The 19,175-nt window shown below is 35.0% G+C and overlaps 1 protein-coding gene across 1 annotated transcript in view; it reads left to right on the top strand.

Annotated features, from left to right (window-relative positions):
- Positions 1-432: 432 nt before the first annotated feature.
- The window catches only part of LOC145277664 (putative bifunctional dTTP/UTP pyrophosphatase/methyltransferase protein), an 82,519-nt gene continuing 63,776 nt past the window's right edge, over positions 433-19,175 (top strand). The window contains exon 1 of the mRNA XM_080129325.1: positions 433-4,180. Within this exon, the coding sequence (XP_079985451.1) occupies positions 3,813-4,180 (368 nt within the window). The 5' untranslated portion in view covers positions 433-3,812. The remainder of the gene's footprint in view (positions 4,181-19,175) is intronic.

Consider the following 19,175-nt stretch of genomic DNA (forward strand, 5'->3'; position numbering starts at 1 on the left):
AAAAAAAAAAATACTCTAAAATTAAAAATTAATATTTAAGAAAATATATTTTATTTAAGTATAATGTAACCTCACTTTTTTCAATTTCGCAGCCAAGAAATTAATCTTTACATCTAAATGCTAAAACCGTGGTTTTAAATGCTGGCAAATTTTTCTTTTTCTCCGGACTTTTGACTGAGAGTAAAGATCAAAGTGTAGTATATGTTCTCATATAAGAATTCATCTTTTCTGTCCTTGTTCATTAAAGAAGTTCTTCTAGACTGAGTCAATTTAAACAATAAATTTCTCCCAAGCCAAAGTGTCCGTTTTCGGGGAGTTGGGTTTCACCCAAATTCAAAAAAGCAACCTTGCGTGCAACTGCAACTCTGTCCTCGTGGGGAGGCAAGTAAGTGCGAACTCTTCTTCTCACGGGATTCCAAACCGTTGCTTTTTTTTTTTTTTTTTTTTTCCTAATACGCTCGAGGACAACAGCTTAAAATGTGATTAATAATTTACTTGTTTGTTCAACCTGTGGCCAAATTAAAACCTTACGCTTACCTAGTTCATAAGCAGTAGTAAAAACAAGGTTTAAATTTAACGGTGAAACCGCTTCCTTATTACTATCAAAAGAAGGCAATACATTGGCTTCTGGCGCTTAACACCCCGTCGGTGTTAGTACTTTTTTGCGTTTTGCTTACATATTCCATTCCACTATTCCGTGTGGATATACTACTACCCATAGTAAAAGCTTTACTGCTACTAAAAGAGGCTCTTAAACGTAAAGAGAAATAAACGTTTAAAAAAGTAACATTTGATTTATTTAATTTATTCGTCTTAATTTCAACTAAAATATCAAATCGGCTTCATTTTTTTTCTTTCTTTGTTTTTCTTTTTACAAAGGAGTCACCACTTATCAAGGCCAGAGGGTCACTCGAGGATCAAGGTTAATTAGTATACAATGGTCACTGAGACAACAGCATAGCGATCGTTAGTCGTGGAAATTGTGCAGAATTTGATTATTTAAAGGGGCCGGCTAAAATTAGATTACGTTACGTTAACACACACACACACACACACACACACACACACACATATATATATATAATGAAAAGAATCGATACTTATGTATCTATGTTTGTAATAATTTAATAAACCCGTGTTTTCAATTTACGGAAACATGAAATGTATCAATAACTTGATCGATCAATATTAGACTATACATGGCTCAAATACATAAAGTCCTGACTGATTAATTCTTAAAGGAAACGTTAAAATTGAATTGTTGATAAACGACGCATATTTCAAAAGCACATGGCACAAATAGAATTAAATAAAGAGCCTTTCATTTCAATATAAAATACTTATTCGTTAGATTTTATGTAAACTAATAAACGCACCTAACAAAGAATAGGTTATTAATTTTGGGGGTGAATATTTATTATTAAGATGCATTCAATTTAGTAAATAATTCGGCCTATATACTCCTGATTAACTTAACAAGCAGCAACATCCTACCTCTTTACTATTGATGTCCTTAGATACCGGAAAGCTTTTTATTCTAATAATTTCTTCCCTCGGACTGCCAGACTTTGGAATTCCCTCCTCCCTGTTTCCTACTTTCCTAGTTGTACTAACCCGCAGAAGTTTAAATGCAATGTAATATGGATGTTCAACTCCCCGCAGTACCCTGTTATTCCTAAGAGTAGCCCCTTATATCCAAGTGGCTATATGCCTTGTTTGTTTTTTTTTTAAATCCAACATTTGACAAAATATGATTTAAATTTTAAAATGCATAGAATTCTTTTACGATTACTAAATTTAAAAGGGCTGATATTCAGAATATCAAGAATTTCTTAAATTTGAATTTGTAATCTTTTTTTTATATACTTAAAAGTTCTTGTTTTTAACGATTTTTAATTCATTCGCATTTCGGAAATTATAGTTTTATACTTTTTTTTTTTCATAATTTCACGCATTTAATACAGATAATTTCGCGAGATTAAATGCAGCTGCCTTTTTTTATCAAGAAAAAAAAAACCCTCCGAAAATTGATCGCTTTTATTGATTTAATCGATTTTACTGATTTGTTTTCTGTCTGTTCGCTTAATCAAATTCGTATATTCAACAAATGAATAAGAGCAAAGACTAGAATCTGTTCTGATACTATATACTTAGTCTATTCTGTCCTCCGTATGTGTGTGAGAAATCCTTCTAGACTGGGGCAATCTTATTTTTTGTTCCAATCCTGTGCCCATTTTTGGAGAGCCAGATTTTACCGCGTTAATAAAAAAAATGACCTTGTGTCTAACTTTGCCCTCGTGGGGAGGCAAGTAGATAGCAACAAATGTGAAAACAATTTATTTTTTCACTCTTCAAACGAACGTGATCAGCTGAGTCAATGTCTGATTTAAGATTTCAATCGATTTAAAGCAGCGAATTGAAAAAAAAACAACAAACAAATCGATTTTTTCGAATGAACGAACGGCAGAAAGCATCTGATTTAACAAATAAACGGCCATCTAATCGAAGTCTAAAATCATTCGAAACCACCGATTATCAATTCAGTATATAAATCCTGTATTAATAAAACTATCAGATAAAATATCGTGAAAGCAAAGTGTAGTATATGTTCTGGTATTACATTTCATCGTTTTTGTCCTCCAATCAGCGAAGAAATCTTTCTAGACTGAGTAAATTGGATTTTTGTTCCTTTTGGGGAGCTGAGTGTTTTTCCATATTAAAAACAAAGCAAAAAACAAACACACAAAAAAAAAAAAAAAAAAAAACGTCTTTGAGTCTAATTTTGCCGTCGCGAGGAATTAGGTAAATTGAAATATGACAAGATCTCGTGCTTCTGTGTCGTGCTCGTGCTTACTGTTTCTCGCCTCCTACACGTAACTTGCATCAATACACGTAAACTGATTTTTTAATTTTAGTTTATTAATCGAGTATTTATTGAAATAGAATATAAAAAAGGGGAAAATTAAAACGAATCTGAGAAGGCGATAAATACGAACTTGCTCCCCGGCCTTCGAGTTAAAACCAAAGTGTAGTATCTGTTCTGTCCTCAGTCACACGAGAAGAAATCCTTCTCGACTGTGCCATTTAAAAAAATTATTTTTGTCCCAATTTTGGTTGCCCTTTTGCGTGGGGCTGGATTTGGAAACCTCTCGAATCAATAAACAACATTGTGTCTAAGTCTGCCCTCATGACGAGACAAGAAAATAGAAACTCTACTACTACTGGTGACTTAATGTAATGATGCAAAAAAGAAAAATCTAATGATTAAATAATTAAAAAAGGGCTTGCATACTCAAATGAAATGTTAAAGTATTACACACTGATTCAACCCACGCGTTTAACGCGAAAATTCTCAAGCTTAAATGTGACAGACCAACCTACAAATGATCATCAAATCAAAAACGCAAAGAATAATCTAACGAAAGCAGAAAAAAGTATAAAATTTCTTATGAAATAGTGAGTGACTGCTAAATATATAAACGAAAAAATAAATAAAGAGAGCTTCTACACATGCAATAAAAACAACAGCTAATCGTGCTGTAGTCGAACTAATTCAAACGGAATCGTCATGGATATTATGTGGATATGTTTCTTCTGTCTCTTTGTATTTTGTTGTCTTTTCCTGCTTCTGTTTTTCTACTATGATCTGAAAGGCTTCTGCGCGAAACCGAAAGAAAGACCACCACTGAGTTACACATCCGGATCCTTCCTGTGCGACTGGGGTTCCGGCGGTGTCAGCGGTATAGTTGCATCCGGCGGCGGTAGCACGTGCACGGCCACAACGACATCCGGCGGTACGACTCATAAGGACCATGTTGCAGCCCATCATTACCGAAATCAATTCTCTTCGGATCATTCTTGCGAGCGGTTCTCCTCGCAGGAAGCAGATGCTGGAAAATATCGGCATGAATATCGAGGTGGTACCGTCAACTTTTAAAGAAGATCTCGACTCTACTGCGTTCGCTACGCCGATCGAGTACGCGAAGGAGACGGCCCGGCGAAAGGGCGTCGAGGTGGCCCGTCGCTTGGGTATGGCCGAAAAGGTGAGCGGCGACTGTGTGAAGCCACCACCGGACGTTGTTATCGCGGCGGATACGATCATTACCCTCGGTGATAAGATTTACGGGAAACCAAAAGACGAAGAAGACGCGAAAAAGACACTAAAAGAACTGTCTGGAAAGTAAGTAACAAAACGTGTCAACTTCTTTTTTTTAATTCCTTTTTTAGGGTTTGTAGTTTAGGTCATTTTACGGTATATACAACAAAACGAACATGCCACGGTGATATTTATTGAGTGGGTTTCTTCCAGTATTTTGTTTATTTTTCGATTTTTGAGCGATTATCGAGATTTCTCAGATGACTGTCTAATGTCGACCATTTCTATTTTGTTCTAACATAAAACTCGGCATTATTTTTGTTTCAAAGCAAATAAACGCTTCAAAATAAGTTAATACAAAAAATTTATCTAAGTAGGTAGAAGAGTAAGTTATTTTGCTATGGGGCATTATTTGTCTTTTTTTTTTTTTTTTTTGGAATAATCACGGCTTCTCGTTTTGTTGCCTATACGGCAAAATGCCGGGTATTTTTATTTATTTTTATTTTATTTATTTATTTATTTGGTATTATTATACAAACACCGTGACAGCGTTAGGGTTAGGGTTAGGTTTAGGGTTAGGGTTAATTCGCTGTCACGGTGTTTGTATAGTTTTACCATTTATTTTACGACCTGCCCCAGCGTAGTATAAACACCCCTAACCATTCCATGTTAAGAACGGCTTTTGGAATACCTGCCCCCAACTTCCCATGTTAAGAACGGCTTTCGATGTTTGGATGTAGGAAGAGGTGTTTATTCCGCAAGCTGTTCTTACCATGGGGAGGTTAGGTTGTTTATAAAAATTTACCAAATGCCGATATTTTATTTTGTTAAATTGGGAATCGTATATAGAGAATTTAGGACGCTGAAAACGTACACAGCCTAATTCGGCTACGAGATACACTGGGGACATATTCGGTTAACACCGCTTGATGTTAATGACATAAATCGCAAAGGAAAACTACTGATTATTTTTAAAAAATCTTGTAATTCAGTACTTAATCTATAATATTGTATTTGAATTGTGTAGTCATTTCTTTAATACCGACGGCAATGCTTGCTTTACATCGTGTAAAGTCGTGGCCTTCGTATGCGATGGCTACGGTAAAATGTACGCATAATATATGTATACCACAAGTGTTGAGGGTGTTGTAAATAAATATTTAAAAACAAAAATAATAATAAAAAAAACATTTTCGTGGAAAATACCCTAACCAAAAATGTTATTAAATAACCCCCCCAAAAAAACAAACATGTTTTAAAAAATTTGGTCAATATGCATTTGTTCAACCTCCGAAAGCCGTTTTTTGGTATTATTTAAGTCCCATCTCACGTTCGTATAGAAATTTTTTTTTTTTTTTTTTTTTTGTAGATTTCAGTGTGCTAAAAACGAATCTGCAAACCGTTTCCGTCGCAAAAAAATAATTTTCATGATATGAAGAAATTACTTTTTCAAAAAGTGGGTGATCACTTTTCCATGTAAATTTAACTTAAAATGAGCACCCACTTTCTGGCCACCTAAGAGAAGGGGTATTTTAGTGTGTTTATTGGCTACAAAGTTTTTTTGTTTGATTTCTTTTGCATGATATTAATCCTTGAATTTTGGGACTATTTTTCGTTTAACAGCCTAGCCTTTATTTACGCTACGCGCGAGCATAAACGAAGACTGTTAAATGTGTACTCGCGTACCAAACTGCCTTGTCACAGTGTGGTATTGGCGAAAATTTTAAATTAGATGAAAAACAAGTAGTTTTCCGAATATTAAGCCATGTAATTCTAGATGCTATGTGAGAAGTTCTATATACAACCGCCATCTTTCTTGTTTAGGCCGGCCACACAGTTCTAGTAGCCGGTTTGTGATTGGTTTAAATTTGAATGTGTCAGGTGATTTAACTTGGCGCGCTTTTTGTATCCTGCTATTATTTTTCATTCTAAGAAAAATTCGGCAATGGGATAGACTCCAACCACAGCGGCTGCCTCTTGTGGCAGACAAGACAATTCCTTCATGAACACCAAACTGTTGGTGAACGAAGGACACATTTCTTCAAGCAGAGACAACGTATATTGCTGAATCTATCCAAATCAAGGATGACATTCAAGAACTGTTCTGCATGTTTATTTTTCAATTATTGGATCTTATCTCATTTCATCTTCAGTCCCAAGGGGCTCACATTATGACTAATTATAGGTGCCATCATTCCTGCCGAATTTACCATGAACATTCATGGATCCTTCCAGAGGAACAACGAACTAACATTCCAAAAATAGGAATTCAAACTGAATGGGGGCCAATCGGGCCACTGTTTTGCAAAGTGACTATACCAGAACCAAAGAACTCATTGCTGTTATTTGTGAATAAATTTCGAGTTTGAAGGTATGGCTTTTGTTTGTGGAATTTATTTGCTTCTGCAGGGAGGAAATTGAGATGTGAGAAAGAAATTTCTTACGGTTATCAGTGATAACAGCCATTTCTGTACATGCAAGCGCACACATATTTTTGACGCATTTTTTTGTACAACCATCACCCCGTGCATAATTTGTATACTGATAGGTTTTTATGTTTTTTCACTGGATTATTACTGATTGGACACTAATAAACCAGACTATGAAAAAAAAATTGTAAAAAAGAAAATTATTTCGAAATTTGCTCACTTTTTAGTTACAACATTCTGGTAAATCGATCACCTATTTTGTAACCAATAAAAATGCGGGAATATCAAAATCATAGAAAGTAAAAATGACATGAACCTACCGCATTTGTAAGTCAGAATTATTGTTTCTCAAAGAAAAAAAAAAATAGGATAATGATTTTTAAAAAATTTTTTTTTTAAGTATTATAAATTTTAGTAACATGCTGGAGAAATGCTTTGTAATTTTCCAACCCGTTGTTAATTTTCATTGACATAGCTATTTCATATCTCCCACAGACCCATAGGCATACTTGATTTGCCTTTTAATTCTAGACCAGTATGCTTTGATGCTGTTTGTGCAGACTCCGGTTACAAGGTCAACAAAATTTTCTGAATGGTTGACTGCCCTGTGCACATAGCTACGATTTCCTAAATTGGAGTAGCTCCATCACTGGTCCATGTAAATTGTTGAACCGACAGTAACGCATTCTGAAATTACCCTCGCCTATGTTCTTGCCGAGCGGTTCGGGATTCGTTGCAGAAATCCTTTTTTTTTTTTTTTTTATTAGTTTGGTCATAAAAGCCTACGACCCATATCTGACTAGTCACTCGACCGATGTTATTTTTTCCTTTAAACAATAGACTTACATCTATTTGCACAAGATGTCCCCGACCACCCAGCATTTCCCTGTCTTTCCTCATTTTACTGGATGGAGCATGCATTCCGGCAATATTCATACCACTGAACACACGTTTTTTGTAATGCCAACAAGAGTTTCTCTTACGAAGTTGAACATTATTTGCAAAATTGTTGAATTTGTCAATTTTGTGTGTTCAAAAAATGTACCACTCCATAAAGATATGGTACTTTTGCAAAGCAAAGTTTGTCAAGTTTGGCTCTGGCATGTCTGCAGGGTCATGTCATGGCCACATGAGCAAACCTTGCTTTGGGCTATTAAATGTTTCTCATGGGCATATTCTATTGGTGTTTCATTCAGTTTCTTCATTAATTCCCATCTTGGGTTTCAGGAGGTAGCCATAATTTCTTTATTAGCACGTGTTCACAATGAAAAAAGCAAGAAAAAAAAAAAAAAAAAAAAACGGGCAATAGAAAAAAAAATGGCAATTATTAACTTCTGTGTTTAGGAAATAGAAAAAAAAAATAGGTGATCAATTTACCAGAACGTTGTAACTAAAAAGTGAGCACCCCTTTCAAATGTTTAAATAATGATTTTTTTTTTTTTTTTTTCATAACCTGGTTAATTAGTGTCCAATCAATAATAATCAAGTGAAAAAATTTCAAAACCTATCAGTATACAAATTACGCATGGGGTGATGGTTGTACAACTATGCTCCGCTTCCATAATCAACTGTATCCACTTCCGGTAGCTTGATCCCCCCCCCCCCGAGCCATGATCTTGGAGATAACCTTATCTTACCTTTGGTAACATTTATTTGTTAAATATTTGATTTTTACGGTTGAAGACCAGGTTAAGTGTTCGTACACACGGCAGTTCGCTAGTTGCATTAATGCATTATTGGTGCTCGATTTACCACAATCTTGATGATATAATTCCTGTTTTAGTCATGTAAATTATTTCGAGTGAAACGACTTATTGTATTCAAAGTGTTTGTGTAAAAAAAAAAAAAAAAAAAAAAAAAAAAAAAAGTAAACTGCAATTTTTTTTTTTTTTTTTTTCCAAGTCGGATTCAGTTTTTTTAAATAATTCTGAAACCAATTTCAGTCTAAATAATTTACGTTACTGTCCTTTTGAGATAATAACTAAGTTATTGTAGGGTTTTAAAAATGTTCGTATTTTGTCCGAATCAAAACCTGTATCAACATCGAAATAAGAATTAGCCATTTAAAAGTATTGTCATATAGTAAAAAAAATGTTTAGTCCCTTGTGTGTGTGTGAAAAGAAAATAACTAACGGTACTTGCTTAGTTTTATCAAGACATTAAAAAATGAAAATATTGAAATTATATATATATATTGTACATACCCATTATGGAATAAAGTTCTCATAAAAAAATTTCACTTAATTTGATTTTTTTTTTTTTTTTTTACAAAGGAAAATCAAGTTTTAATGAGATCAATAGTCACTCAGGCATGCCTGTTTCACTGACGAGGTGGGAGGGGGGCGCAAAGGAAGATAACTCCATCACCACTTAAAAGTTTATTAAAAGATTTTGAAACCTGGACAGAAAAAATACCTAGATAAATGTTTTTTTTTTTTTTCTCCTATTTTATAGAGTTTGTCCTTTTTAATCCCGTTTTCCTTTTGTCCTTTGTTAATCCCTTTTTTTCGCTTAAAGGCATCCTCCTCCTAGGCCGTGAAACAAGCAAGATGGCCACGAGACAATCAATCTCATTAAAATTTGATTTTTCTAATGTAAAATAAAAATAAAAAAGTTACTTGATCAAATTAAGCGAAAAAATTTTTTTATGAGAACTTAATTCCATAAAGAATATGTACAATATATATAATTTTTTTTTTTTTTTAAAATGTCTTTTTCGAAAACTAAATAAGTACCTAACTGACTTCTGTACATGTACATGTACATCACAAAACTTAAACACGCATCAGCAGCTTAACTGATCGACTTTCAAGGGCAAGGTGAGGTAAGGCAGACGTAGACAAAAGCCGGTGATAGAATCTTCATTACCATTCTCAAAAACTTTGTTTTCTCTCCTCCCTGGTGGAATTAAAATAAAAAAAAATTGTATGGTTTACAATAAGCAACAAACCGAAAAAGTGGTAAAGGACTAAATATATAAATGCTACTAAATGCAAACTAACTTACTTTTCTACCTACCTGGATAAGTTTTTTAAAACAAATAGTGCTGAGTTCCTAAGATAGAATGACCTCAAGCTGGTGAAAATGAGAATGCCGTTTTCAGAGTCTCGATAATCATTAAAAAATCGAAAATAAACAAAATACTGATAGAAATGCACCCAATAAATGTCACCATGATATTTATTGGGTGCATTTCTATCAGTGTGTTATTTTTTAAAAATTTTTAGCCATTATCGAGAGTCCAAAGATGGCCTGCTCATTTTTGACATCTTGTGGTCGTTCTAATTTAGCAACTCAGCACTACTTGTCTTTCAAATCGAATAAATGCTTTAAAATTTTTGTAAAAAAAAAAAAAATGAAAAATAGTATGAGGTCTCAACAATGGTTTTTAAATTCTGAACATGAACTTGTTCAGACAATACCGCAACAACAATAACAAAACGTTTTTTTTAATGGAAATTGCTCCAGACAATGTATGAAGCCACTTTGTGTAAGAAGCTAACAAGAACGAAAGCTGATTATCTCAATGACATAGATTCCTATTGGCCTTCATCTTGAAAAGACCACATCTATATTGTAGAGGGAAATAGCCATCAGAAAGAGTCCCACAAGCCTGCAGTTCTCAGAAAGAAGCTACTGGAATAGGAAGGTGTATTATAATGGAGTATCAGAGCAGCAAATTGAAGACCACAATAAACTAGCTGGACGAGCTGAAAAAAAGGAAGCAGGGAATAGATTAGGCAATTTTGAAGAATACATGCTATAACATTTATCGAAAAGACTGAAACTAGCAACATCACGTCTGTAAGAAAAAAAGGGTAGAGAGGAAAAGAAAGGGTGAAATCCAGTTAAATTATGTGAACCCTCAAAATGAGACTCGCCAGCCCAAATATGACAACAGTTTTCCATCGGTCTAAGTTTGGGCAATTGCCTGTCATTTGCCATTACTCTCAGTTCAGGGTCTTACATATGGATTTAATCGAATTTGTCTGAAGCCTGACCTTAATCTGCCCTGAACATCTTTGGGAAAAGTGTTTGTGTCTGCTTTGCCCACTACCTCAAAATCTCTCTTTCTTAGTCCATCTATCTTTTTTTCCAATTTACCCTGTTTATAAATTCTAACTGTATTGTCTTTTAAAATGAGTAGGTGTCTATGCATGCAAATTGCTAGTACCTACAAAACCTCACAACTTTGATCATACACCTTTTTCCTCTTGCAAATAGTCACTCAAAAAGTGAAATGGGCAGTTGAATTCAGTAAGTGTTCAATTATTGATGAATTACTGCATAGTAATACTAAAAAAATCAATCAAATGTGACCCCTACCCCCTGACAAATTCTGTTCCTGGTAATCCCCAAAAGAATGAGTATTTAAAAAAAAAATGTGCCTACATATTGCTTAAAGGCAGTGTTGAGAAAGAATATATCAGCTTTCTGTTTGTCTTAGAATAAGGACAGTTAAATTTTTACATTCAACCAAATATTAAGATTACATTTTTATGCATTAGTGTTCATCCTCTTTTCTTTTCTTTTTTTTTTTTTTTTAAGCAAAATAGCAATATATTTCAGATCAATCCAAAGCAAGTTGAAAAAGACAGCTGACGGTATACATTATTCTGTTCCTCAGTCAAGAACGAATATGGCTTACTTTGTCATAGACCTTTTGCCATGTTTATGATTGTTTGGATTGTGTTGTAGTTATTGTAACCATCTAAGACAAGTTAAAACCTGACTGTATACATTTTTCTGTTCTCCAGTTGAGAACAGGTCGTTTACATAGATGTCTAGACATATTGGTCATCATACAAGGACGTCTAGCATAAACTACTTGGTAAAATTCAATCCTAAAGAACATTTTTCTGGAGGTTGAAAGTTCAATCCTCAATGCGTGCAATTACAATTGTGAATTAAGATTTATATCCAGTCGAGGCTGAAAGAATGAGAGCATGCTCCCCCCATGGATTAAATAAAGAGTTCCATTTGAAATTCTATGTGGATTCCCAAGAGAAAAATTCCTGTATTCGACAAGATACATCTGAAGAAAGTCAGTGGTTACATTGGCTGAAATATTGTGAGAATAACCAAATAAGACAAATGTTTGTCATTATTTTGTCCATTCTCTACTTACGTAATGTTGTTCGCATGTTGTGGCCTCAGTTGTAAAGTGGACAAAAGAACAGGAAATAACCTCGCTTTTTGGTTGGTAAATTTTTACAATGTGCCCCACCGTATCATAAACACCCCAACCTCATGTCAAGGACGGCTTTCAGTATAAACACCTCCCAACCTCGAAAGCCGTTCTTAGCATGGGGTGGTTGAGGGTGTTTATACTATGCTGGGGCAGATTGTAAAAAAAAAAAAATACCTTTTAGTTTGTACAACATTTATTTCTTCACCGTTATAGTCGTGACATCACCCATATGATGTAGAACGTTCTCCACATCTCTCCTGAAATTTCTAATGTTATCTCGTCTCTCTCAAGATCTTTGTCTTTCTTTTTTTTATAGTCCCCCCCCCCCATTGGTGACGTCTGTGGGAATTGAAACTCCCAGGCTAACTCGACTGTCACCCTTTAACTCTGATAACCAGAGAGTGACACAGCCACGTGATTTCCTGTTTTATATATTTCTCCCTCTTTTTCGCTGAACTCTCGATCAGTCAACATGTAACCAAGAACCACTCCAGTTGGAATGGCCACCCAACCAACGCTCCTGACTAACCCGTCAGCTTCTCATCAATTGCAAGGAATTTTACTTCCTTCTCAACGAACTCTTATTCTCAATGAACTATGTCTTCATCATTTCTCATATTTATGTAAATAAATCTACATCCTTTCACTGTCATAAATCGGTGCGTTTCTCATCATTACGCGAGCTTTGCTTTTCAATCATCCTGCTATTTAATTCATCAAACTACACATGGGGACGGGATCGTCTATAACACAAGCAGACCATCCTGTCCCCCACTACACATCACTTCTCATGCATTTACATACACGCTATGTTACACTTATTATACAAAAACATAGGAGCAGTTGAAAAAGACATTGGCCGATATAGTTTCTTCTATTTATTGAGATTGTCGGACTGACTTCCTCATCTTGGTTGTTATAGTCACAACGTTTCGGCCGTTTTGCCCTCTGGCCTTCATCAGGTGTTTTTTTTTTTTTTTTTTTTTTTTTTTTTTTTTGTATCGGACTGGAGGGCAAAACGGCCGAAACGTGACTATAACGACCAAGATGAGGAAGTCAGTCTTTTCATCTCAATAAATGAAAACACCTCATCTCAAAAATACAGACAATTACTATAGTTTCTTCTATTCTGTAGTTGGCTTGACAGAGTGTAACAAAAATTTGCACATGGTCATTTTTGTAAACGTGCATTTTTCACGTGTACATTCTCACTAGTGGATAATCAATAAAGCAATAAGAATGAACACATAACTAAAGAAATGGCAAAAACACTAGAGGATGACCTCCAATCTGTAGTGGAATGGGGACAAAAATGGATGGTCACATTCAATGCTGCCAAGACTAAACTGGTTTCCTTCAATAATTACAAGAAACCTTCTCTGCTACCAATAGCAATGGCCAGTGACTCCCTGTCTGAGAGTACATCTTTCAAACTGCTTGGCCTAACGTTCACAGGAAACATGAGTTGAAACAATTATATTGAAAACATTGCCAGGGCCGCTGCGAAGAAGGTAGGCTCTCTCTACCGTGCTAGAAAACTACTGACACCTGAAAGTATCCTGTACCTCTATAAGGCCACCATTCACCCATGTATGGAGTATTGCTGTCACATTTGGGCTGGTGCATCTGCTGCTAGTCTCTCGCTCCTAGACAAGGTTCAAAAGAGTCACCAATCTGATAGGCCCTGAACTGGCATCTAAGCTTCAGCCTCTGTCCCATCGACGAAACGTTGCATCCCTCTCCCTGTTCTACAAGTATTTCAATGGTGAATGCTCTGACGAACTACAGACACTTGTACCCCCACGACGTAGACACCCTAGACAAACCCGACAGGCAGCTAAATCTCATCCCCACACAGTAGAGATCCCTAGATGTAAAAGATCTTTCTACTCCAGTAGTTTCTTCCCCAGAACCGCTAGACTCTGGAATTCCATTCCAGGTCCCTGCTTCCCCAACTGTACTGACATGCAGAAGTTCATGTGTAACGTGAACCGACATCTTGCTGCCCAAATCCCAACATAGTGCCCCAGTAGTTGCTGCCCCTGATAGTAGTCCCCTACACCACAGTGGCAATGTGCCTTGTTTAGGGTGAAAATGTAATAAAAAAAAAAAGAATCAATGCCTTTTATACATGTGCAGCTGCTGGTCTTTCATTTTCTTGCTCATCACTTCTCTTCATTGTCTTTCCATGTGTTGATCATAATCCTTTCGTGTTTATTGACCGTCTCGTCTGTTTAGCTAGACGAACAAAGCATGTATGAAATACAATGGAGACTTTGCTGAGTTTTCAAGGATTTTATTTAGAGAGAGAATTTACTTATTGAGAGAGAGACTACTTAACTAAAATTAATTCCTTATTTTTCTAACTTGGGTATTGAAAGACACAAACGGGCAGAGGCATGAGTAACCTCTACTTAGATCATTACATTCTTGAAATGTCTCGTCCGTACTGCTTCCCAAGAGACTGAGTTGAAACTATTCTCTCGCCAAAGTGCGTGAACTCCTCTCTATTGCCATATCACTTGACACTTGCATTTCTAGCATATTTTGTCTAAAAATTTTTGCCTCTGCTTCAATTGTGTCACATGCCTGAGGGTACATTTTCCAAAATTCATACTAGCTAAGTTAATCACTACTTACTGCTGTTGGGTCCGAATAGACAACAAGAGTACAAGACCGACTTCAAAGTTTAGTGGGAGATGTCCTCTTTTCTTCTCTACCCTAACTCTAACTTCTTTCTCACATAAGAGACGTTGCTAATCTTTCTTTACTCCGTTACTTTTAGTATGAACCACACCATTATCAGCAACTAGACTTTCCCACAACTTCAGAGTATCCTCAGCACATCTGTTGATTGGGAATCCATCAGAAATAAATTCAGGATTTGTCCAGTCTGGCTGCTTGCTAATACAAAGAATACAGTCTGCACCACTTAGTCCTGGCACATGCTACTTAAACTTAAAATTTTTCATCGTGTCATGAATCTTTACATTATATGCCTTATTGCCAACGTGTGCACACAGATCATGAAAACACCTTTGTTGTTATAACATCTTTACTGTCGTCAACAACAGTAGTAGCATCAAACAACTTTACTTCTGTAGCAACAAGTTCGAGCACAGCTGAATTGCCTTTCTTGTCCTGACTCTTTAAACAAGTGAATTGCATCCATGATGATTTGAAGAAATCCAACTAATCAGCAGAATCTTGGATTACATTGAATTCTTTTCCACGTTTACTCATACAACAACCATAACCAGTGGTTTGGTTTGTGGAAACTGCGAACTGTAATAAATGATTCTTGGAAGATTTGTTTTTGTGTAATGGACACTTTGCTGATTTCTTCTTATGTAAATATTGATCTTGTAAAACAATTACTACAACAAAAAAAAAACAAAAAAAACATTGAAGAAAGTTTAAATGATATAAAGGAAAGTTTTGTGGGGGACCTGTTGTACGGTTTAGTTACTGGTTCTATAGTTGGATCCTCTCTTTGTAGATTGCATGTAGGATCTGGTTACTGGAATAGGCTATGCGTTCCATAAGCTGGTTAGTTTTTGGTCATCGTTGCTAGGATAGCGTAATAAAAACAATCAACAATAAGGGTACGTGTTGCGAGTACATGTAAGACACTGAAAAGAATAACGTAAGAGTCGAGTTACATACATACATGCAAGATGTTTTACGTAACTAGAAAGGATGAAAACATTAGAGAGTGTTTTGTGTACACATGTGTATGTGAATATATATAATGCATGAAGTTGTTGTAAGTATGAGCTCACGACACGCACATGTATGAAAATCGGAATGTGCGTTGAAGTGTGTGCGTGTATAATACGAGAGTTTGTAGTATACATTGAAAGTTCCTTGTGTGTGTAAGAATTTATCTTAAGATAACGCCCTGTCGAGGTGTGGACGTGAATTGCGTGCCAATCACACTGGAGGTTTGAATCAAAGGAAAATGTGTTGTCAACTCGATGTCTCAAGTAGGAAGAGAAAGAAGAGAGAGAAAACGGAGAGCGCCACCTGTTGGGCAAAGCAGAGGTTACCACAAGGGCGACAACTGATGCATTGTTTAAAAGGTGTATGCATGGATGTGTGTGCTGTTTGTTTAAATGCATGATAGATTAAAAAAGCATGTTCCTATAGTTTAAACAAAAGGAAAACCAAGGAAATCCCAAACGGACACAGGGAATTTCTCAATGGACAATAAATGTCTGTAAAATGAGTATGTATGCTACAGTTTATGAACAGTAACAAAATAGTATGCATTCAACATCCATTTGCAACAAATGTTTTAATTTTTTTTGAAGACCTATAACTGTGAAAAGAATTGGGGAAATCTTTTAATATTTCTAAAATTTTTCTTGTAACCATAGAATATTTCAAGGTAAATCATCTTGCAAATGGCTAAATCTCATAAATCTGTTTATTGCATCAAATAGCCCATAAACAAAGGATTTCAAAATGTATATACTTTAATATGTGAGCTTTTGCCCTTCTGAAGATATTTTGCGATTTTAAACAAAAAAGAATTATCCGATTTGGGTGAAAAATGTATAATTTTGGCATAAGAATGAAAATTATACTCAACTCTTCTGGAAATATTCATTTATTATTAATTTTATGAATTGATAAGTTCATTCTCAACATTAACAAACCTAAAAAAAACAAAAAAAAACAAGTAAGGACTGAGTTTTTAAGGATTTTCTATTTTTGAGAGGTTTTCTGAGGTTGGTACAATTTTGCTAAGAAAAACTGAGCCTGGCCGAGGTTGCTGGTTCCTGAAATTTCAAAATCTTATAAAATCGTTAAAAATGATGCAATTGACATTATTTTATTTTTTGTTTTATCAGAAGTTTATTTCTATTTATGAAATCCAGAAAGTTAAAAGACAACATAAATATTTTGCTTCTTTCCACCGCTGCTGGGCCCATTGTGTAGGAAGGTATATTATTAATGCAATCAAAACCGTGAATTGATGTAGAATATTAGACCAACAAATCAAATGCTTTAGAACAAAGGAAATGGAATATATCTGACAATTCTGAAGAATACTTACCACAATAGTACTGATAAAAAAACTTGATGAAAGTGAGGCTAACTAAATTTAAGATATGCTTTTAAACCTTATCAAGAACCATCAAATGGTACAAAGATTCAGTTGTCCAAATATGACAAATTCATGAACTGTTACAAATCTCGTAAGACATTCTTACATAAGTAAAAAAAAAAAAAATTAAAAAAATTTTTTTTTTAAGTTTATTTACTTTGTAAGTGTTATTTACTCACTAAGTGTTTTTATACCAATCATTTTTTTGATTGATAACGACAAGTGGTGTTCCCTAGAGTTTAAGTGACAGCAAGTCTTGCCAGATGAGGATTATTTGCATTATTATTCCAACCTACAAGGACTAGCATAATGGATAAGGTACTTGGCAAAATTCAGTTGTAAAGTTGCAAGGTTGTGTTGAATAGCAGGGGTTCCATATTGGGGCATATATATAACGGGACTCGTGTACTACAGACGTAACGATAGTGATGATGAGGGAGAGAAGACATTTATTTTACAGTTCTTTTAACACATATTAGAGGAGAGGAGATACTTCACTTATGATGATGGCTGTCCTGGATATGACTTTAAACTATATCCAATGGTGAGGCCCCAGCTTGCGGGCTTTGGGGAATGTGGAGCCACCCTTTAATTGCCATTGCTCCCAGGTCCACTCTGACCCCGAGTGGTAGTACCTGTTAAAGTCCCAAATATGGGTTGAATAGAAACCAACTTAAAAAAACAAATATACTCTATTAAAAAAATTGTTCTTCAAAATCACTGGATTCGGCATTAAATAACCCAAAAGTGTTGATATGCCGTAAAACAACCAACCAACCAACTTATGATGATGGAGGCGGGAACACATAATACTTGGAAGGGTTACACAATGTTCATTATAAGACTATAAACACAATTATCTTTCGTTTGTGATGAAGGATGACACAATGCAACAGTTACAGCATCATGATGATGACTTTATTTATCTGATTGGCCGGTCAATGACGTTAGGAATTCAAATTTGGATCTACATAGACTAAATGTTCTCTCTTTGCTTCCTAGGGATCAACTGACCAACTGACTGGCTCTCCGACTCTCAACTCTCAACCCAACTGCCGGATTGGCTCTCTTTTTCTGACTAAAAACCGAACCCATAATATGGAGAAATGTCCTTTGTCTAGGACGTCAGAAGTGTGTTTTTCAAACATGACCAATTTCACATGGCTTTACATGTTTGTCCAACACACTTTTCAGAAACAAAAGAATCCTCAATTCTAATCTAACCTATTTTAAACGATATAATTTAATTTGCATTGTCCATTCTTTTACTGACATATTTAATATTCAGATTTCTAAAAGAATTTAACAATAGACTTAATTTCTAACATTCCATTTCTTAACTTTGCCTACAGGGTTCGATTCTAGGCTTATCCCAATTTCATTTTTACTTATCTAATATTCTTCTTATTTACATGGAAAGGGGACAGCCCTTTTCCATGTAACAGTTGAAGGTTCAATCCTCAATGCAGACATCATTAAAATACAACTGCAAATTACTTTGGACTTCTACCAAGTCATGGCTGATAGAACAAGAGCATGCTACCCTTGTGAAATTCGAAATTCTATGCAGATTCCTAAATTTGACAGAAAGATTTCAGAGTTTGGCAAAAAGATCAGAGGTTACATAAACGAAAACTGAAAATAACATTCAAGATGAGAACAATATTCCAAATAATAATATGAAGTCTCCCCAGATTTCCACTGCTCTCTGCTTCTATCCATAACTGTTGCAAATCATTTTTAAAAAAAAACAGATTTTTTTTCTACTTTTACATAGAAACATCAAAACATGTAAATAGTTGTAGAAAATGCTTAAAATCTACATACAAAAATATAGTCTAAAATGTTTTCTTCTGTTTTTTTTTTTGGGGTGGGGGGGAGGAAATTTGTCTGTTTTTAATTTTAGTTTTCTCTATATGCCTTCTGGCTGTCACTTTTCACCTATTGATTTATAATCAATACTTTAAACTGTTCTTGATTTCTTCTGGTTGTCTATTCAGAAGAGAACAATAAAAAAAATTTGTTATAAGAAAGAAAATGTTTTAAATATGTTTTTCACAAAAATGTTTTTGTTGCTTTCATCTATACACCTGACTGATATTTAATACACTGCTGTAGAGTCAGTTGGAGAAAATCTATTGCTTTAGGAGTCCGAGTCGGTGAATACTTTTAATGGAAAAAGGTGATACATGATGAAAAATTACTAGTGCCATTCAAAAAAATAAGTTGTTGCAAAAAAATCTACTACTAATCATGTAATAATATTTAACTAGAGGGACCTGTGGAAATTCCTCAGGGGACTCGTTCATCTCTATATAAATAAAATTAACTCATTTTTCCCGTGCG

Source organism: Euprymna scolopes, chromosome 6 (assembly GCF_053919585.1).
Source record: "Euprymna scolopes isolate OS-2025 chromosome 6, ASM5391958v1, whole genome shotgun sequence".
Classification (NCBI taxonomy): Eukaryota; Metazoa; Mollusca; class Cephalopoda; order Sepiida; family Sepiolidae; genus Euprymna; species Euprymna scolopes.